General features: G+C 54.2%; 1 protein-coding gene across 1 annotated transcript in view; it reads right to left on the bottom strand.

Annotated features, from left to right (window-relative positions):
* The window catches only part of MYH9 (myosin heavy chain 9), a 91,549-nt gene that overhangs the window by 25,954 nt on the left and 44,023 nt on the right, over window positions 1–21,572 (bottom strand). The window contains exons 4-14 of the mRNA XM_072844109.1: window positions 14,434–14,461; window positions 13,537–13,630; window positions 9,368–9,460; window positions 8,877–8,940; window positions 8,040–8,138; window positions 7,553–7,696; window positions 6,708–6,803; window positions 5,548–5,666; window positions 3,524–3,676; window positions 2,432–2,605; window positions 457–630 (exon numbers count right to left, since the gene is read on the bottom strand). Of these exons, the coding sequence (XP_072700210.1) occupies window positions 457–630; window positions 2,432–2,605; window positions 3,524–3,676; window positions 5,548–5,666; window positions 6,708–6,803; window positions 7,553–7,696; window positions 8,040–8,138; window positions 8,877–8,940; window positions 9,368–9,460; window positions 13,537–13,630; window positions 14,434–14,461 (1,238 nt within the window). The remainder of the gene's footprint in view (window positions 1–456; window positions 631–2,431; window positions 2,606–3,523; window positions 3,677–5,547; window positions 5,667–6,707; window positions 6,804–7,552; window positions 7,697–8,039; window positions 8,139–8,876; window positions 8,941–9,367; window positions 9,461–13,536; window positions 13,631–14,433; window positions 14,462–21,572) is intronic.

Raw genomic sequence — 21,572 nt, 5'->3', positions numbered from 1 at the left:
ATTTAGGACACCTAACACTGCCCAGCGGCAGTTACTTATTTTCCAGATGAGGTGATCAAGGCTCAGAGAGATTAACTGGTCCAAAGTCACGCCACTTATGAGTGGCAGGGTTCTAGTTCAAACTCCAGTGTCTGCCTTAGCACAAATGTCACTTCCACACCCGGAAAATGCCACTAATGATGGGACACCTGACTAGCAGTCTGAGTACCTTACAGGACTGCTGCAAGCCCTAAGTACAATGGTGCACAGGACAGTGCTCTCGCAGGTGTGAGAGCCACATGAATGCAAATTCCTGCCACCAGGCACACCACTGGAGGCATCAAGAGATAAGCACTGTCCTTGCCAGCCGCCCCCCTCGGGCTGCCCAGTTCCTAGGCCTAGACAGCATCATCTCTGCTCCCCCCCACCCCCCCGGAAGGGCCAGCCGGCGCCTTCCCGCCCACGTGCTTGCCTCACCTTGCCTGCATAGTGGATGATGCAGAAATCGGCTTTGTCCTTCAGCTGCTTGGGCTTCTGGAACTTGGGGTGGGTGCCCTGCTCCTGCACCACCTTCTCCACGAAGCTCTTGTCAGTGGCTTTGGGGAACCAGCATTCCTCATCCAGCAAGGCCAGGATGCCAGGGGGCCCTGCCTGGGAAAAACACAGCATCACACAGGTGAGCACGACCTGGGGAACCCACCCCACACCTACCCTCACAAGAAGCCAGAGGTTAATATTCAGAATCCCCAGAATCTCAGCAAACGGTAGGTGGCACTTGTCACCAAAGGCAGCTGGTAAAAAAAGCATTAGCAGAACTCAAGAATTCTAGTCTGGGGGGTCTGGCCAGCTCAGCTGGTGGGGCACACAACTTTGACTTCAGGGTCATGAGTTCGAGCCCCACATTGGGCATAGAGCCTACTTAAAAATAAAAGGTAGTTCTAGTTTAAAAAGAAACTTCTGGGGTCTCAGCTGTGGCTGACACACCTTAACCAGATGATCCATCACCAAATTTCTCCAGCTTTGTTGCACTGGAAATCCCCTGGGAGGTCTGACAGATGTGGGCCACGGCCCCCATGCCCAGGGGCTGTCCTCAACAGGCACCTCTGTCCCTGGAGCCACTGAGACACTGCCCCACATGCTGTGTCTGTCCCACTATGTGGTGAAATGTGACACTTCAGTCAAGTCCTCCAAGGAAGCCCCCACAGCCCCAGAAGCACACTGAATTGATAAGAAAGCCAATTAAAATGCTGTGGGGCCTAGCCAAGAAGACTCTGAGCCAGATGGGATCTTATTCATTGGAAAACTTAACTGAGGGGGCACCTGGGTGGCTCAGTGATTGAGCTCAGGGCATGTTCCCAGGGTCCTGGGATTGAGTCCCACATCGGGCAGGGAACCTGCTTCTCCCTCTGCCTGTGTCTCTGCCTCCTTCTGTGTGTCTCATGAATAAATAAATAAAATCTTAGAGGGAAAAAAAAAAGGAAAACTCAACTGATTTAAGAGAAGCTCACCATAGAAGTAAATTGCTTAATGTTAGGATCACCAGTCATTTCAACCCCTGCCCCCTGCCTTAACTAACACTTCCAAGTGCCCAAACTTCTTCCTAGATCTTCCAACTAATTGGCATTTTGGTATAATTCTGGTTGTACCCATTTTCAGCAGCTCAGGACTCTGGGAAGACGTGAGTTCAGTGCTTTAACTCAATCAAGAGATAACCCAGGGGCACCTGGGTGGCTTAGTGGTTGAGTGCCTGCCTTTGGCTCAGGGTGTGATCCCAGGGTCCTGGGATCAAGTCCCACACTGGTCTCCCCAGAGGGAACCTGCTTCTCCCTCTTCTTATGTATCTGCCTCTCTCTCTCATGAATAAATAAAATCTTTAAAAGAGAGAGAGAGATAACCTAGAAAAAGAAAGGGCACACCCTGTCCAACCTAAAACACAAGATGACCCCAACCACATCTGGCAAGACCTTTCGCTATGAAGTGAAGGCAAAGGAGAAGGCTCCTTGGCTACCGCCACCCACCAACAGCCAATGCTGGGGGACGGCAGCTCTGGCACCGAGTTAGTCCTAAGGGGAACAGACCACGCACGCCTCAGCACTTGTACACCCTGGCTCTGCACAATGCCACGCTGCAAAAGCACCTGGGATAGGATGCTATGACACAGACGCATGCCTGTTTCTTTAAGACAAAGAAAGGCCTGTTGAGCCCACCCATCAGGTAAACACTGGGTGGTCTTGAGACTGAAGACGGGATCCTTGGGCATCAGCCACAGCCTCACCTGGCCAGCAGCTGGGTGAGGCCCTCAGGCACCAGATCTGAGCCCGCGGGCTTATTCCTGCAGGTGGCACCCACAGGGAGGGGGCCCAGACACAGCCCCCCATCGGTGCCCCCCCCCCGACACTCAGTGTCCCGAGGGGACGAGTGACAAGCCAGGTCTGACAGGTCTGGCTCTTACTGGCTTCTCGATGAGGTCGATGCAGGGCTGCAGGTCAAGGCCAAAGTCGATGAAGTTCCACTCGATGCCCTCACGCTGGTACTCCTCCTGCTCCAGGATGAACATGGTGTGGTTGAAGAGCTGCTGCAGCTTCTCGTTGGTGTAGTTGATGCAGAGCTGCTCGAAGGAGTTCAGCTGCAGGGAGAGAGGACTGTCAGAGAGGGGCCCACTCTCCTGCCACGACGCCGTGGCCCTCCTCGGGCAGCTCGGTGCTGGCCCTGGGGAGCCCCAGTGGGCAGGCACCTTCCCTTACCAAACCCAGAGCAGGGGCTCCTGCTTTCTGGGGCCCAAGGACCTTTCTAGCTGCTTGGGAAAGCTTCTCTCAGAACAAAGTTTGAAAATGAATAAACTAGATTGACTGATGACAAAGGAAAGGATGCTAAAATATAATCATCAAATTACTGTGCCATACGAATAGATCATGCTTCCTTATTAAAAAGCACGAGCTGCGGGCCTTGTAACTTCCAGAAGTTTGAGGCAGATGAGTGTAAATGACATCAGAACATCTCTACAACTGCTATGCATGAAAAGCATCTGATTTCCACTAGAGACAGACCCCAAGCACTCCTGGGGCAACTGCAGTTTGTATATTTTGCTCAACTCACAGCTGAAAATAAATGTGCCACATCAATGAGATGTTAGTGAAAAATAAGAGGTCATTTCCACCCCCACCGAGTTCATGATCTCTCTAAAACCTGCCACAGACCCCAGGTTAAGAACCTCAGATCTCCTGCAACTATCATTTTTCCCAGGCCTTGGGTCTTCATGGGCAGAGACAGTGTCTTGTCCCAACGCTCAATAGTCGCTGGAAGAGTAAATCTCAGAAAGCACCTGCCCAGGAAGGCTCCCCTCCCAGGACACCCAGTAAAAGGTCCCATTGTTTCTAGCACTGCTGGTTGGGAATGGGCATGAAGCCCCAGAGGGGCCTTGAGCTTAAAATATGCCCAAGTGAGGTGTCCTGTCTCCACATGAGGGAGGAGGTGGCCCACTGAGATTGCCATGGGGCCACAGGAAAGAAGATTCCTAGCCCCAAGAGCTAGGAGAGGAGCTCACATCAAAGATCTCGAAGCCAGCGATGTCCAGGATCCCGATGAAAGAGGCACCCTGCCTCTTGGTCTTGTCCAGAGCCTTGTTAATGCGCAGCACCAGCCAGCGGAACATTCGCTCATAGGTGGCCTTGGCCAAGGCCTCGATGGCAAAGTCAGCCTGGGGTGGGGGGAGACAGGGAACACACCCAGGAGAACAGAATGTCAGATGCAGGTGCTTTTAAACTTTGTAACCCAAAATAAATAAATAAATAAATAAAATAAAATAAAATAAAATAAACTTTGTAACCCTTTGCTCCAGTAACCCCCCCTGTGGGGGGACCTTCCCCCAGAGACAGCTCTAAGGACAGGGTAAAAACGCTTCGAACACAAGTATATTCACTGCAGTGTCATTTATAATGACCTAAAATTTAAACAACTTCTATGCCCAACAATATAGGCATAGCATTAAGTACTTAGATACAAAAAAATTTTTAAGATAAAGAGACATACTGTGGTAAACTACAGAAGAAATGATGAAACATACGAGGTTTCCTTCAAATAACAGGTGTGGGAGGTGGGGGACTAAGATTAATGATGAGCCAAGACCTGCCAGGAGTCAGTTAACTCTTGAAGCTGCCTGTGCAACAGGCACGTGGGGCTCATTTCTATTTTGCCAATGTTGGAATAGTTCCATGATTTTAGAAAAAGCCAGGGCAACAACTAAATTTTAGGAAAAAAAAGCCTCAGGGTGCGAGGGTGGCTCAGTCGGTTGAGAGTCTGATGCTTGATCTCAGCTCAGGTCTTGATCTTGGTTGTGAGTTCAAGCCCCACATTGGGCTCCACGTTGGGCATGGAGTCTACTTAAAAATAAATAAATAAGTAAAACAAAAATGTAAAAAAAAAAAAAAAAGTAAGTAAAGAACCTTGTAGGCGCCAAACTGCTGTGCCACCCAGGGATCCCAAAGAACCTTGTAGGAAATAAATATCCCACAACGGTCACTGGCTAGGACTGTGACAAATTTTTTTCCCTTTTTCTAGCTTCTTTTTGTATTTCCTGAACCTTGAAGTGTTCATGTAGAAGTTTCGTAACAGAAAGATAAAAGTTCTTTAATTATTAGAGAACTGAAGAGTTGATAATAACTACATGCACTGTCTTTAGAAAACAGTGTCCCTGGGACACCTGGGTGGCTCAGTGGTTGAGCGTGTCTGCCTTCGGCTTGGGGAGTGATCCCGGAGTCCCAGGATTGAGTCCCACATCGGGCTCCCTGCATAGAGCCTGCTTCTCCCTCTGCCTGTGTCTCTGCCTCTCTCTCTCTCATGAATAAATAAATAAAATCTTTAAAAAAAAAAACAAAAAAGTGTCCCTGGCTGTGGTGGGACAGCATTGCCTGTGGGCCACCAGCCACCAGCATGGGGCACTGTGGACAGCACCCTTAGGAAAAGGGACTAATCAAGATGAACTTTGAAGTATATTTGAGAGGTGGGATTAGCACCTTAAAAACACCCACCACCAGTGGCAACAGAGGGGCCTGGCGAGGAGAGGGGACCCAGCTCCTGGGGGAGTCAGGGTCCCTGGTGAGGGTGCAGCTGAGGCAGGATGCTGATTTCACCACACACAACAGGACAGCAGGCGGCGGAGAGGCAGCTGCTTGGCACAGGCCCGAGGGTAGGGATGCCGCCGTCCTGGCCCCAGAATGAGCTGTGCTAAGACAAGCAGCAAGTTCTCGCTTCACCCTGTACCAGCACAGGACGTGCCCCACAGTCGCCGACCAGCCAGTCTTGACGTCGACTCCATGCAACGGGACACCACATACATGTGGCCCTTCCCTAGCCTGCAGTCTCGGGTAGCATCCTGACTCCCAGGGCCAGTTTCCTCGTGTTCCTGCTGCAGGTAAATGCCACCCTGCTCCCCGAGCTGCTGTGGGGACTGGAAGAGGGCCCCCGGCCAGGTGCCTATCACTGCAGCGGCCCAGAGTGGGCCCAAAACCGGCTGCTGTGGCCAGCGACCCTGTAAAGGAGGCAGCCCGACTCCCCGGCCAGAGAGCCTACCTGTTCCTTTGTCTGCGCCTTCTGGACGTAGTCCCGTCCCACCTTGATGCGCGGCGTGAGGATGCCTCGGGTGAAATCCGTCACGTTGATCCCCAGCAGGTGGGACACTTTCTGGGCAGCTGCGATTTTTCAAAGAGTAAGAAAGGGAGGGATGAGAAGTTTTAATTAAACCCAAGAGATGGGCACCTGGGTGGCTTAGTGGTTGAGTGTCTGTCTTTTTCTCAGGTCATGATCCTGGGTTCCTGGGATTGAGTCCTGCATGGGGATCCCTGCAGGGAGCCTGCTTCTCCCTCTGCCTGTGTCTCTGCCTCTCTCTCTGTCTCTCTCATGAATAAATAAAATCTCAAAAAAAGAGAGAGAGAGAGAGAGAGAATGAGTCCCTCTGCTTAGCTGAGAGGTGGTAACCGAGAGGTCACTACTAGGACAACTGGCTCCAGGCCCTTCCTCAGCAGGGTGCAGAGTGCCCAGCTCCCCGCTCAGACCCCATGGCCATGGCACAGCAGCAGCCACTATCCTCACCAGGGCAGGGAGGCATGTGTCCTCGCTGGGGGCCCGGGCTGCTTCCTCTGCCCATCCTTGGCCACAGGGTGAGTGTGGAAGTGGGCCCTACCCGCAAACAGGATGAGAGGAGCAGCCCTGCCACCCCACCCGCAGTGCTAGGAGGCGCAACAGCACACATCCCACGGAAATAGCTTTTATGGTTCAAACACGCATGCATTACTATGGCTGATGGCTCAAATGGAGTTCCCTGCAGTGACTCAAGGGAGCGGCAGTGGCCGAGGAGCAGGTGTGGCGATGGCAGTGTTTCGTGGTCCTAACGTGTTCATGGGTAAGGCACGCGCGAAGATGCAGCAACAGCAGGAATCACTGTTTCACTAACTGGGACAACTGGTTTGGCCTCCAGAGAGAGAGGGAAACCCTGGTCCACACAATCAAGGGCTTTTCTAATTTGTCCTGATGCTTACTCCCTGATGCAGCACCAGAGTCACGTTCCTGTATGTTTTACTAAAAAAAAAAAAAATTACAGAGCATAGCCAGCCATAAATACACATAAAATGAAGAAGAAAGAACTGACTGGACTTCCTACAAGACTTCTCCTGAGCGAATCCAAGCCCAGACCCCGGGCCCTGTGTTCCAGGTGATGGGACCACAGGCGTTACCTGTGTTGTCGGGCATGGACGCCTGGTCGGTGTTACGTTCCTTCTTGAAGACGATGTTGCCGAGCTGGAGAACCCCTGAGATGACTCGCAACAAGCCTTCGGGGGGCAATTAAAGGTAGGGATTTGAGTAAGCCCCTGGGTGAGGGCAATCACTCCCCCAGGGGCCCTTGGACATGTGGAGGGCCCAGCCACCCCAGAAAGCTCACTACCAGAGCCTTGGGCAGCCCTATGCTTAGACCCGAGCTCTGTTAAAACTCCCAAAACTTCTAAATCTGGACCAAGAACATGCCTCTGACCTAAAGGGCCCACTGGTTATTTTTGCAAATGAAGTTTTATCAGACAAAAACTGTGCCCACCATTTACGTACTATCTGTGGCTCAGCCAAGGTGGTTCCAACACTCACGTTAAGAACAGGGTGTATTCCCTTTCTCCCCCAGTCTTTTAAAAAATGAAGCCAAGAGGCCTCTTTACCCTCTTTCTGGAGAAACAGGAAGACACAGGCATGTTCCACACTTGACCAATGCAAAGATCCCAGCCCTGGCCCCTTTCAATCCTCCACTGAGATGAAGCAGAGATGTTCCTCTTTCAGCAAATGGCAAGCCCTGGAGCAGGAGGCCCAGGCCCTGAGCAGTGAAGCACCTGACCTTACTCCCCGTGTTATCGCTGGGAGCAAATAACCCTGGAACTCTGATCTGAGGTACCATTTCCTCCTGGCCTCTAGAGGACTCTGAGTCAGAGCCAACAGGAAGCTCTCCCCAGGCTGATCAGCTGCCCCAACGCCTCCAATGGCGCAATGACCAGTCTCCCACCTCCCCTCCCTCACCCCAGAAGGGCCAGCTCTGTACCCATTTGTTCTTCTTCTGGGATGCCCATAATCCTCATGGCCTCCATGGTCTCCTGGAACATGTCCTTGTCCTGCTGCCCAGGGATGGTGACATGCCCATTGGACAGGAAGCGGTATTTGTTGTATGGCTCCAACAGGAGATCAGCTGAAAGGGGTGGAGGGCAAAGATGGGGTCGGTGAGGTGCTGCAACCAGGGTTCTAGTCAGCACTGACTGTGACCTCAAAGGTTTTGGAACATGGGAAGCACCCCTGAGGCCTGAGCTATCCCAGAACTACAGAGTAGCCAGTCTCTCTGGGAGACTGACCCCTGGGAACGTCAGGGCCCCGTGATTCACAGAGGCACACTCCACCGCCCTGGCTTTTCTCTGGCGTGCTCAGCACAGAAGGCCAAGGCATCGGAAGGTGCCTGGCACTTTCACTCCCCGACTACAGTGTGGCCCGACTGGGGCCAGCAGCCCATGTGCCAGGTTGCTGGGCTCACTACTCACTCTTCAGGTGCTCTCCAGCCCCAGACAGGAGGTAATAGAAGATGTGGAAGGTCCGCTCCTCCTTGGCTTGGCGGATAGCACGTGATTTCTCCAGAAGATCTTTGCAAACGTTAAGGAGCTGTGTAAGCAGGAGGGAAGGCAACTTTCCGCTTTCCCCACCCCCATCAAAACGAACTGAGGAACGCCTGAGTGGCTCAATGGTTAAGCACATCTGCCTCCAGCTCAGGGTATGATCCTGGAGTACGGGGATCAAGTCCCACATCAGGCTCCCTGGATGGAGCCTGCTTCTCCCTCTGCCTATGTCTCTGCCTCTCTCTTTCTGTGTCTCTCATGAATAAATAAATAAAATCTTTTTAAATATAAATAAATAAATAAATAACCAACTGAACCTCATGAGGCAGCAAAGGGCAAAACAAAACAAAAGCAAACTATCTTGACGCTCCTTCCGGGGAGGATAGCCTGTCAAACAGCAGCTCTGACACTCGGGAGCCCTGCCTATTTAAATAGCCCCTGCCCATGAGGGGATAGAGACCAGAATATTCTTGCCAGTGAGACTATAAGGCCTACGTCCAGGAGACATAAAGTAGCACCCACTCAAAATCTGCCCCTCTGGGAACCTCTTCATCATCCCATCTCTTCCAAAGTACAACTCCGTCCTGCCACTAACGAAAAACTTGAGCTCAGGGTTGGGTGTTCAATGAGCTTCTCCTGGTACCCTTGCCAATGCCACAGGTGAGGCGTCCCAACAGGCCCATAAGCAGGGGAGGACAAGAGCTGGAAGCGGCCGCTTCCCTCCCCACCAGACCCAGGATTCCTGTGGCAATCAACCAAGGATACAAGTCTCAATGTTGGCTCCAACGATATAGCCATTGACATCAAAGTTGATGCGAATGAATTTGCCCTAAAAAAGACAGAGGAAGCGATCAGAGGCCAGAGGCCAAGGGAGAAAATCAGGAGACCACCCACCTCGGAGGCCAGGGACCCTGCGCCCCGCACTGCAGAGGTACTCAGGACTCCCAGGGCCACGCTGCTTAGAGCCCGGCCCGCACATGGTCAAGAGGGCCCACGTTCCCCACAGAGGTGCAGAGATGTTCTCTCTCCTCGAGCTGGCCCTGGCTTCTAACCCGCTGCAGCCTACAACAGGACAATCCGTGGGACTGGCAGGTAACTCCCCACTGCTTTCTGCACTGCTGGGTTGAAGAAGCCACTTATACAGGCCTGCCCCGACTGGAGCGTGACCCAGCCCACTCCATGCAACAGGCCGGGGAAGGCAATAGGCGCTAAAGCTGGGGATGGGTGCACTGGCCCCGCAACTGGCCGCTACTCACAAATCGTGAGGAGTTGTCATTCTTCACAGTCTTGGCGTTCCCAAAGGCCTCCAGGATGGGGTTGGCCTGCAGCAGCTGCCTCTCCAACTCACCCTACAAGGGAACCCAGACATGCAACTGAAGTCTGGGCAGCGGCATGGGCTGTCACGCCTGCTCTGTCAGGCAGAGGGGACACTGGCAGAGCCATGTCTACGACCCATGTGCCGGGAACAGAGGCTTCCAGATGGGCCCTGGCCACACCGGCCCCGGCCTCACCCCAAGTCACTCGAGAGCAGCCTTCCCGCCAGGCCTTTGGAAATCTTCAGTGGCTCCGACTTACTTCCCAGGACTGACCAAGTAGTGTCCCTAGAAAGGGAAGGTGGGTGGCTCTCCCGGCTCTAGGAACCTGGCACAACGGCCCAGACTGCCAGGGAGGACGTGTTGGGAAGCAGCCTGAGAGTCAAGGAGAGGCACCGTTTCTTCTCCTGGACAGAGTCCCTACCCTCTAGGACAATGGCTCCGCTCTGCCCTGCTTGCCGCTGGGCCCCACCCAATACCCGACAACACTTCTCTTCCTTTTTACAGGACAAGGAGAAAACCAGCTCCAGAAAAGACACCAGCTCATTTCATCCGTGTCCCACTAAACTCTGTCTTTTCCTTGCTGGACCCTGGCCTGCCACCCTCCAAGCCTGCTGCCAGCATGTCAGGTGTCCAAGCAGGTGGCCGACAAGGCCCACTACGGGCTTCGAACCGCCTATCGCTAACACGGACGAACTCTACTGTGGTCTTATGAGACTCCATGGTTGACAAAACACCCCCTTCTACCTCCTATCCTGGGTCCTCATGATGCTCAGGGTGATAAACAAGGTGGTCCCAGTTCCCGGAAAAGAAAACAGGTCGAGGGAGAGGGCATGATTTGCCCGAGGTCACCCAGCTGTCAACCAGCACCGTGGGTACCAAGTCTTCTATCGAGCACCTGTTGGTCCCGGCCGTAGCCCCCACCCTGTACAGCCCTGCTCAGGCTCTCCTCTGTCAGGTTAGATCAATTCTAGAAGCAGCCATCACCTTCCCAGAAGGCCTGGTAATAACCGACACTGGCTGAAGAAAACTCGGCTCTCATTCACCTTAATACCTGGATCCTCTCTAGGGGGAAAGAACATCGCACAAGGGCTAGGCTGGCTTTTGTATTTATTAGCAAGGCTGGACCCCGGCCAGGACTTTACGGGAACGGCTGCCTGTGAGTGATGAAAAGGAAAACTGGTAGTAGCAGGAGCTCCCAGGAGAGTCGTGACAGCCTTCCAGGCACACCTGCTGCAGACAAGACTTGTCTGCTGAGCTCTGAGCCAGAGACGGGAAGGGGCCCGAGTGGGCCCTCCTCCTCCAACTGCTGTCCTCAGCCAGGGCTCCCCACAGGGGTCTGGGGATCTTCTGTTTTCACACCACAGAGATGAATGAAGGAAGGTCAGCAGAGCCACAGTGAAGGGCAGGGGTCCCTGTGTGCTTGGCACCAGCAATCCCAGGACACTGGGCTTCCACCCACAGGGCTTGGGTGGGTCTGCAAAGCCTGCGAAGCCAGCCGATGGAGCCTGATTTGGATGAGCGCTGCTCCCCCACCCACTAAAACGTTCCTCTCGAAGCACAGGCCAGGCTGCCAGGCTGGCTGAGCCACTCCCATTCCTATTTCCACAGACTGGGAGCATGGTCCCCACCAGAGCCTGCCGCCAGTTCCTATTTGAAAGCAGAGCTAAAGTCTGTTTTGGGACCCCACACTGTTGCCGTGGAACGTGGGACCACCTGGCCATCTAGGGAGTGGCGACGTCGGGCTCCAGAGCCAGGCTCCATGCAAACAGTGGTGAAGGCCAACCTATGGGTTCTTCCTTATTGACCCATAACTGGGCACGGGAGAGACCTTTATTTTTCAATAAAATCTGCACACTATGACATTAGAAGGGTCTGTTGGCAGTGTATGCTCAGAAGATATGGAATTACCCATCCAGTTTATGAAAGGCTTCACTGGGTGGTGTTTCTGCCAGTGGCTTCCAAACTAGCACATAAAAAAGAGAGGGAGGAAGGGGAGGGGGAGCCAAAGGTCACTGCCCAGGCTACAGAAGTCTACCTGGAAAGTCCCTTCCCCCAAGCTGTGCCTTGCCAGGCTGCAGCTCTGGCCAAAGCCTGGCCTTCCCATGGCAAGGTGAGATTTGGGACATTCCAGTGAGTAGTCTCGGGACAAGCAACTGGGTCAATGCAAGGGAGAGCTCTCGCCCAGTGTATGCCATGATAGGTTCCAGAATACGAGAGCCACAAACCAAGTTTGAGCATCTTGGGCCCCAGCTGTGTGCAGAAAATCAGTGTACGGATTCAGGCAATAAATCAACCCAACTGTCAATGGCCTTTACAACTGAGAGCCTGAGCAGTAATCGGAAGCCAGAGGCAACCTATTCAATCTCCCGGCTGGGGACAGAGTGCCTGTCACAGGCTACGACCTGAGACATAGAATGTGACAAGTTTGCTCCCACTTATCACCCCATCCCCAGCACACAGTCTTCTCCAAGCGGGGTGCCAGGGGCCAGTCGGCCCCTCTGCAGCGGGAGCCCCATGGGTCTCCATTCTTGCTCTGTAACTGTGGTCCCATCTCCCATCCTCCAGGGCAGGGACTCCAAGGTCACCCTCCAGAGACCCAGGAGCATGTGAGGCATTTAATAAATAGCTGGAAGATGAATCTGACTGCAAATTCTGAGAAGGAAAACCACAGCTAGGGGACTCCTAACCTCACAGTCCTGTGTTTAAAATAGGCCTCCTAAAAAGAATGGAAAATGGAGGTTGGAGAGAGAGAGCAAGAGAAATTTTATTGGTTTCTAAATATAACCCCTGACACCCCACGGAAAAAGATTCAGAATGTCTTGAGGAGTTTGGCATATGAAAAGTTACTTTTGGTTCAGTTCCAGAAGACTGTACTCATTAGGACATTCTGCAGGACACACCCCAGGTCTGCATGCAAAGAGACACACACCGCTACTTACTGACACGCTGTACACAGCTCCCCAGTAAGGGGGAGCCACAGAGAGACGGCGCAGGTACCCCCGATGGCTTGAGGGGACACCGTGGGCACTTAGACTTCACAAGGAAGCTTAAGAGTGTGTGCTTAGGAGAAAGAGAGAGAGCACCACACGGGCATGCTTTTGACCGATCACCCTGAGCCCTGGGAAGCTCCAGTGTGGGGCCTTCTGGGCGCAGCTCCTGACAGGCACACTGGTGGCGGGTGGGGGGCCAGCCATCTCCATCTGGTCCGGACACTGACCACGTGGGGCTCCAGGGGAGCAGATGCCCGTTCCACTGTGCCCCCTCCCCCCGGTCGGGGTTCTGCACGGGGCCTTATGGCTGCCGCGCGCGTGGGAACAGTGGGACTGGCCAGAGCTTCTGAGAACAGCTTCCGGGACAAGGCCCATACCCGCTCTGCAGGAGCTGACATTTCAGAGTGCACAAGAGGTCACCGTGTGTCACACACCCCCCTCCGCCCAAGACAGTCAGTGAGCCGAGCCTACAAGAACAGGTCTAGCCGCAGAAAGTGACAATGGTGTGGAGTGAAAAGCTGCTCAGGAAAAAAAATACATAATTCAAGGGCACACGATGGGCAGAACACGCATTCCCGGTGCAGAACGTGCAGTAAACGTGCAAGCTCACCTAGCGAGGACACTGCTGAGTTCGACCATAATCCATCAAGAGGGAGGGGGAGAAAAAGGGAAGTGAGATGACTTTCCAGTTGCCCTTCCTCTCTTCACTGGGGGAATGTCCACCCAGAGGCATTTCAACAGCGGGGGAAGAGAAGTGGGGATGCAAATGCAGGCCTGCCCGAGAGGCTTCGGGTCTCCATCAACTTGAGAACCAAGTTTTGGGATCTCTCTTCTGACCTCAGGGGTAGGAGGTCACACAGCAATTAGCTGCAGACCCCGGGAGGGCTGCTTCGCAAAACCCAGTGCTCTCCCGTTTCCAAAGCAACTCAGAAAGTTAGGAGGCTGGGGGAGAAGCGGACTGGCTACCACCGGACCCACTCCCAAGACGGCCACGCTGCAGCCGCCGGGAGAGTGGGACCAGCCTCTGCTCCAATTCCCAAAACGCTCCAAACCACAGCTCGTTAAATGCTCTTCCTCAGGAGGATCGGGCGCCTCCATGGGAGGAAGGCCCGCACTCACCTGGTCCTTCTTGCTCTTGTGTGAGGAGGCCACGTGCGCCAGATACTGAATGACTTTCTTGGTGTTTTCTGTCTTGCCAGCTCCAGACTCACCCCTGCCGAGACAGCCACGAAAGTTCTCAGGGGAGACACGGCCAAATCCCCAAAGTCTGTCCCTTGCCCAACGTACCGCGCTCCACTATCTCCCACTTGCTGGCTATTAGTGGGGGACCCAACAACACCTAGCGGCGGGAAAGGGAAGATCTTGGCAGATGAATGCTGGGTTCTGGGATCCTCACTCTGGCCGCTTCCCATGGCCCTCGGGCAGCCGGACAGCAGTACAATCAAACACATTGCCTGCCCTGGTCACTTGGCAGCCCTCGTGTCCACAAGTCTCAGGCATCAGTTTTAGGCAGCTATTGACTCAGAGGCCAAAGGCACTTATACATGTCCCTTCGAAACCCCTTGAAGGAATGTTCTGTGCCATCAGCTCCCCCAGCAACAGGGTTTATTTATCTCCTTGTTCGGTTCAGAGGAGGGCAAGCAGCCCCAGTGTCTGCTGCAAAGCAGGTAAAGAAAGCCACTGTTCAGAGCCAGAAGGAATGTGTTCTGGAGGGGCCAGTCAGTTCCCAACTGTGCTTTGCTGAGAAGACTCCTGCCTCTCCCTGATACGAACCTCCCCGCACTGGGAACTGGCTCCTCCGAGGAGGGTGAGTCAGTCTTTGACCCTGAAATAAAGCTCATCCGTGCTGGGGGGCTGCCAAGAGCAAACTTACTACCTCAATTAAGACATATCCCTTGGGGAAGGAGTGGGGGCTTGACGGGGAATGTTACCCATTGGTCTGGGTTGGGGTAGGAGCCCTCAGAGTCAGAACAAATTGGGGTGACATAGGCCCCACCCCCAGGCAGAAACACTTACGTGCACAAAATGGACTGGTCCTCTCGGTCTGAAACAAAGGAAACATCACGTTAACTTCTACGGGATACAAAAGCCTCCCCCTTGGGCTTCCAAAGAGCGGCCCGTTTCACAGAAGCAGAAAGCCTTGACTACCACCCTTTGCGGAGGGTCCCGCACACCAGCCGGTGACACCCACCCAATGCCTCATTGGATGAGGGAGGGACATGGGCAGGTGGCAGGAGCTCAGACTGCCCACCCTCGCGCCTGCCCCACCCCTAAGAGGCCCCCTCCCAGGAAGCTCCCCGGGAATCTGCTGCACTGAGTATTGAGGGGTGGGGTATGCTCTGAACTGGGGCCGGGGACCCGTGTGCTCTGAACTGGGGCGGGGGTCCTTTGTGCTGTGAACTGGGGCGGGGGGGCCCGTGTGCTCTGAACTGGGGCAGGGGAGACGTGTGTGCTCTGAACTGGGGCGGGGGGCCCTGTGTGCTCTGAACTGGGGTGGGCGCCACAGGGAGAGGAGGCCTGTGCAGGTGTGGGAAGTACCATCCCGACCTCACTCAAACAAGGATCACAGGTGAAGCGGCTGGGTGCGGGCTGGGGTAGACAAGGCTGGCTTTGCAGTGCATCGGCCCTCGGGGTGCGTGGGCCCCCCAGACACATTGATGGGTGCCCAGAGCCCCAGGCCCTTCGTGTGATGGGGAGGAGAGCACACATGCACGAAGCCCCCACGGTGTCTGGCACATGGGGGCCGTGACGCTGGTGCAGGGGCCGCATGGAAGGAACAAGATCACAGCTTCCGACTGGCCTCTGGGACAAGCTGGGTCTCGAGGCCCAACTGTTGGGATCTTTCAGCAACAGTCTCCAGCTGCACCTCAGTGAGCAAGGAAGGATATAAACAGCCCACTCCCCTCGCTGCTGCAAGAACAGTAACATCCACACTCTGCAAGCGAAGTTTGACAGAAATGCTTGCAGGTGTTTGGGCTGACCTGGTTCAGTGCCGAGGGGGGGGGGGGGTGCAATTTTAAAGCAACAACTGAGAAGACAAACTTATTTTTTTCCCTCTTCATCCCACCCCATGTCATACCCTCAACTCCTTGGGGTCAAACCAGCCAAATCCTGGACCAGGCCACTTACTAATATTTGAGCTGCAGTGAGGCATTTCAACCTCATGTCTCAGTTTCCTTATCTATAGAGTAAATATGCTACTAGCTCCCTGGCAAGTTTAGCTTGGAAAACAGAAGTAACAGATGAAAAGAACCCGGCAAGGAAACAATGAACTCCACACATGGCTGCGGTTTACTTCTCCGTCATGAAGTCTCCACGATGGGTGGTGGTGGCACTGTCAGGGCAGTGGGAGTACTAGTCGAGGGGTCATAGGAGTACTAGTCGAGCAGTAACAGAAGAGTACTAGCTGAGGAGTAATAGGGAAGTAGCGGGTACTAGTCGAGGAATAACAGAAGACTAGTCAAGTAGTAATAGAGAAGTGCTAGCTGAGGAGTAACAGAAGAATGCTAGTGGAGGAGTGATAGAGGACTACTGGTCAAGCAGGAACAGAGGAATAGGAGCTAAAGAGTAATAGAGGAGTACTAACTGAAGGATAAGAGAGGAGTGCTAGCCAAGGAGTAATAAGCACTACTCAAGGAGTAATAGAAGACTACTAGCTGTGGAGTAATAGAGGAGGACTAGTCACTGTTAGCATTAGAGGTACTGCATGAAACCCAACGTTGGGGACCTGGAAGGACACCTGGAAGGACACGCTTACTAGCTGCCCCTGGCCGGCCAGGCCCTGCAGAATGGAACAATGGGGAGTGACTCATGGCTCCCTGTGTGCACAGCCTCAGGAGACGGATTTAGCCATTCAACACCAACAGAAAGCACTCAGCTGGGTCACCTGCTGGGTCACTTTCCTGGTCGCCAGGAAAGCCTCCAATGTGCCCACCTCAGCAAGCACAGGGGGCTGGGCATTCCTACCATCTCTGCCCCCATCTGACGGTCACTCGGGGCGGCGGGGGGGCGGGGGGGGAGAGGACATTCAGAACAAGAGGCAAATATGAGCCACACACCCGACACCAGTGGCAGCTGCTCCCATCCTCCCCCCAAGAAATCCACGGTGCAGGGGTGCAAGGGAACTCAGCCAGGCACCCTCATGCACGTACCGCACACCCAGCTCACCACTGTGGAACTGCCCAGAGCAGGCAACCTTGCTTCCCCACTCCCGGCCCCTGTCTCCACATTCCCACAAAACAGAGACCAGGTGGCCAGGGTTGCAGGAGCCTCCACAGCATCTTCATAAGACAGATGGGACGAGGCAGGGGCTGAGGGCTGGAAGACGGGGCAGTCACCATCACCTGCCCCCCCTCCAAAGACACTGTGGCAATTGGCACGGTCTGGAATGCGCAGGGCTGTGATCCCTGGGCCTGGCCTCCCCCGCTGCCCACCCCCCACCACCCCACCCCACCGCCCCGCGCCAGCCCCAGCTGCAGGCATGTTTAGTCACTGCTCCACAAGTGGGCAAGAATGTACCTGCGCGTTCTGGCAAGCTGTAAGGCAGCAGCAGCCGATGCTACCATAAAAGGAAACATTCCCATCCCTTCCAGAAGGAACCGTTTTCCCAGGGCTGTCCAGGCCCCGTCCCTGGGATGGCTGGAATTCCTCTAATTGTGTGAGGAGGAGTCAGATGCTGGGCTGCTGAACAACAGGAAGCAGAGCCCCACAAACACACACATACACACACACACACACACACACAGACGTGGACAAGCTGCACGAGGACGCAGAGACAAAGATGCGCATGAGCACAGGCAACACACATGAGCACATACAAGCACACATGTAAACACGGACACGTGGCGGGGGCACGCAGGAGCCTGCGCACCTGCACGTCAGTACATACACAGAGGCCTGCATGCGTTTCAATTTCCAAACTGAGACCCAAATTCTATGCAATTTACATCCACCCCACCACCACCACTCCCTCTGCTCCTGACCTTTCACCTCCAATCCCTGAAGCATGACTATCGACACAACCCAAAAGGATACACGCCCATACTTTCATTTTACACTTTAAAGAAGCGTCAGTTCACTTTGCCAGAATATTCTTGTGGGCAAATGCTTTTGCAGGGGAAAATTGATGGAGGCCCCTCTCATCACCTCAGCTCTTATCCCCACTGCTTGGCACCCCAAATCCACCTGTCTACAGTGAAGGACACCGTGGCCCCGTGAGTCTGGAAAGGCCCGTTCAGTTCTTACAGTGAGTCTGGGTCCGTCATCTTGTGGCCTCACCACAACCTGAGAGTGAATAAGGCAGGCACCGTCCCTGTTGTACGTGTCTCTTCTCACAGTGCTTCTGGGCTTGCTCCTGAGCTCTGAAGCAACTGTTCCCGGTACTGAATGGTCAAAATTCTCAGCCGCCAACAAGCTCTCTGCCTCAGTTTACTCTGCCACACTCCAGTGCATTCCAGCGGGGACCCTCCCGAACACCCACTCCCTCAGCCCCTCCCCACACGGTCACCTCACGGCACACACACTCCAGGGCTCAGTCTGCTCTGTTGTGACTGAAGTCCTCCTTTGGGCCTATGAGACTGAAGGCTTGTTTGAAAATGCCCTTCCTTCCGCCACACCAGGAGACAGACAGCCAGACAGGAACCTCATGGCCCAGAACCATGGAGGACACCCACCAGAGACAACTCAGTTCTGGGAAACGGGTTCCTTCCTGGAATGAAGGCATGTTAGCCTGCCAGAGGCCCCAAACCCATCCTGCCTGGTCCCTAACTTGGTGGGAGTTGAGTAGAGACAGGACACGAATCTCTCTATGGTGATTTTCAACTCTTTAAGAGAAGCAGCAGCCTTGCCTCAGATACAATCTTCTCGAATTCCTCATTTGAAGAACAGGAGATGAACACCAGAGCTGCCTGCATAATGGAGACAGGGTTCATCAGAGCACCCTTAGCAGACCACTGTCCAGGCATGCAGAGCAGTGCCAGAAGAGAGAGGACAGAGATTCCCACTCTGCACTCCCCATGGAGATGCCTGGCCCCTTGACCTCTCAGAACCAGAGGCCAGGGCATCACCAGCAGGGCTGTTCTAAGGACTGAATGACATCGGTGCCTGAAGCATGCAGAACAGTCCAGGTGCCTGGAAACATTGTCCTTAATAACCCCAGGCCTTTTGCACCTCCAGAGCTCTGCACTGTGCACCATCCCCCAAACAACAACAAAAAGGTTTTAAGTTACATGTTCAGCGATGAGGCCATTCCCTCTCCTGATTTTATTTTAAACCCCAAGCCCCCAGAGACCTTTCGGAGCTGATGGACATCCAATGCAGACAGGTGTTTCCAACCAGCTCAGAAGGCCCAACGCAGGTGGGAGGAGGGGAAACCTGACCACAGGTCTCTCACCCCAGGTACAGACGTATGCTAGGGGCTTTATTTATCGTTCACTTCCTCAGCAAGAGGAGCTGCTGATTCTTGTCCATAAAAGGCCACAAGGCTCGCAGAGTGGTGACATCAGCCCCAACAGGAAGTACAGAAGGAAGAGACCGGGCCTGGTCCACCAACAGCCGCTGCCGGGACTGACTCATCAAACTCGGAGATAAAACCTCTCGGGCCTCCTGCGGACCTGCTCTTGGAGGCACACCTGGATGAGCACTGTGCCCTCAGGATCTGTCTTCAGGCCAACCAGGCTTGATCAATGGCCGTGGGCCAAGAAAAAGGGAAAGCAAAGGGCAGGTTCAGGTTGGCTGACACACCTGCGTGGGGTGAGGCTGACGGGGTGACGCACGACCAACAGGCCTACACTTTCCATCACCCTGGGGTCGCTCACTGTGCTAACTCTTGCTCCTTGTCGCCTGGGACAGGAAGCATCAGGCTGCCCAGGGCAAATCCCTGGGCTCCAGAGTCAGTTCTCCCCAGACTCCCATGAGCGTCAGGATCTCATGGGCCAAAACGCAAAGTCTTTCACCAGGTTCAAACTGTGGAAAGACCTGTGGGTTCAAGCTCAGAACTCAGGGGGCTGGGAAGGCCCGGGGCCACCAGCACTCCTGCCCCAGGCTGCAATGAAAGAGCTGTCCACTCTCTCAGAAGTGTTGGGGGCCTTATAAACTCATCTGGGACTCTGCCCAGAGCCAGCCCCATTCACGAGCTTGGGCTATAGGCACCTGGGGACAAGTAGGGAGGTGAGAACAGTAGGTACAGCTGGCGCTCCATGTTGGCACAGGCTGCACACCGACGCCAAGCCCCAGGCCCCCTGGGTCATGGAGCCTCTGGCAGCCTGCTTGCGGAGCCACCCACTGCCCCTGGCTCCTGAGCACGCAGCGTGGTTGCCAGCAATGTCCTCTCCAAGGCACAAAGGTAGGCCCAGACCAGGGAGATGCTGGCTCAGCAGCAACCCCAGCAGGAACACAGCTGGACTTGGCCCAGAGTCTCCACCCACACCCTCCCCCAGGTGAGGCCGTGTGTGAACCCCACTGAGGCGGCCCACGTCTCTAGTCCCAGGAGGCCAAGAGGCGGAGAACAGGCACCTCCCCCAGCAGGCACCCTCGATAATTAGAAAGAAGCCCCAGGGGCTACACTTACAACTTTCATTATGGTAGAGGGCAGGCGAGGTCCCAAACAAGCCCTCTCTCAGCCAAAATGCACCCAGCCACTCACACAAGCCGAGCTGAGCTGCCGAGCTCCCGGTACGCAGGGACACCTGCCAGGAACCACTGCTGGCTGCTCAGACACCTTGTCCATGGGCAGGGCTGGGAGTGAGAACGTTCTCTGTGTGGGGCTGCTGCTGAGACAGCTCAGACAGGTTTGTCAGGGTGGAGGGAAATTCAAAAGTCACATGTGAGTGCAGACAGCCCACAGCAAACACCACTGGGATGCTCAGAGAGACCAGACCTGGAGGTCGGTCTGCTTTGCTCTTGAACCACATTCCCCTTGGGGAGCAATAGGAAAGAGAGAGGGCACCTGGGTGGCTCAGCGGTTGAGCGTCTGCCTTCAGCTCAGGGTGTCATCCTGGGGTCCTGGGATTGAGCCCTGTATTGGGCTCCCCACAAAGAGCCTGCTTCTGCCTCTGCCTGTCTCTGCCTCTCTCTGTGTGTGTCTCATGAAAGATAAAATCTTAAAAATAAAAAAAGGAGTCCCAGCGGAGTCCCAGACAAGCCCCAGTCCACAGCTCTGCAGAGCGTAGGAAGGAAGACCAACAGGACACTGAGAACAAGGTGGACAGTACCAGGCAAAGCTCTGGCTTTGCGAAATGCCCTTGGGATGAGTTTCATCAGGCTTGTTGGAGAATGGCAGGAACATCTGTGCCAGGAGGTGAACAGTAATGGCACGGAGAGACACATCCTAAAGAAGCCAGGCGCTCCCGTCGCCTTGACGAGGGTCGATCAAATGAAATGAACAGTGTGTTGGTAACTGCTAGGCGAGAATTTGCTCCCAGGGCACAACCTCTGTCCTTGGCTTTCAGCTTAGACCTTGGCCCTGCTGTATTTGTGGACTGGCTTCAGGGTGGAGACCAGATCTTCATCGAGTCACAAAGTCTGGCTGGCATGACATGCAGGGCCCCGGTCAGTATTGACTGTCGCCCAAAGGAGCACCAAGGGTCCTCAGAGTTTTCTGCAAAGGGGGACACTGGGCCAACAGCCTTGGTCCAGACCAGAAGAATTTTACAGAAGCCACTTAAAGAATCCTGACTTTCATGCCTGCAGACTTTGAGCACTGACTTTTCTCTTTAGACAATTAGTCCTGTTCTCATCTGACAGCTTAATTCCAGAAATCGGGCAGGGGGAAGGAAAGCAACCCTTTATTCTGAACACACCAACATTCAGTCCTGACCTATTGGAACACGGCTCTGCTGGAGTCTCAGAGCCAGAACCTGAGAGAACAGGAAAAACGGCGGTAAGCAGGGTTCACAGGCAGCCTGGGAGGAGCACGTCCAGGGGCATTAAGAGCACAAAGCGGCTCAGCCATTACTGATTGTGCAGGTGACTTCTGGTTGTTTGGGGGTGAGGGGTGGTAACAGAGATGCCACGTCTTCGACCACCCTCAAAATTTCAGTTCCTGAAGAGCGCTTCATGCTTGTCCCCCACTTCAGGTGGCCTGGTGCAAAGCACAGCAGGCCTACTGGGTTGAAATTAAAAAACCAAACAGAAAAGTAAGCCAAAATAAAGCTGAA

Source organism: Canis lupus, chromosome 11 (genome assembly GCF_048164855.1).
Source record: "Canis lupus baileyi chromosome 11, mCanLup2.hap1, whole genome shotgun sequence".
In the NCBI taxonomy this organism is placed as follows: Eukaryota; Metazoa; Chordata; class Mammalia; order Carnivora; family Canidae; genus Canis; species Canis lupus.
This window is presented reverse-complemented; position numbering and strand designations above follow the sequence as displayed.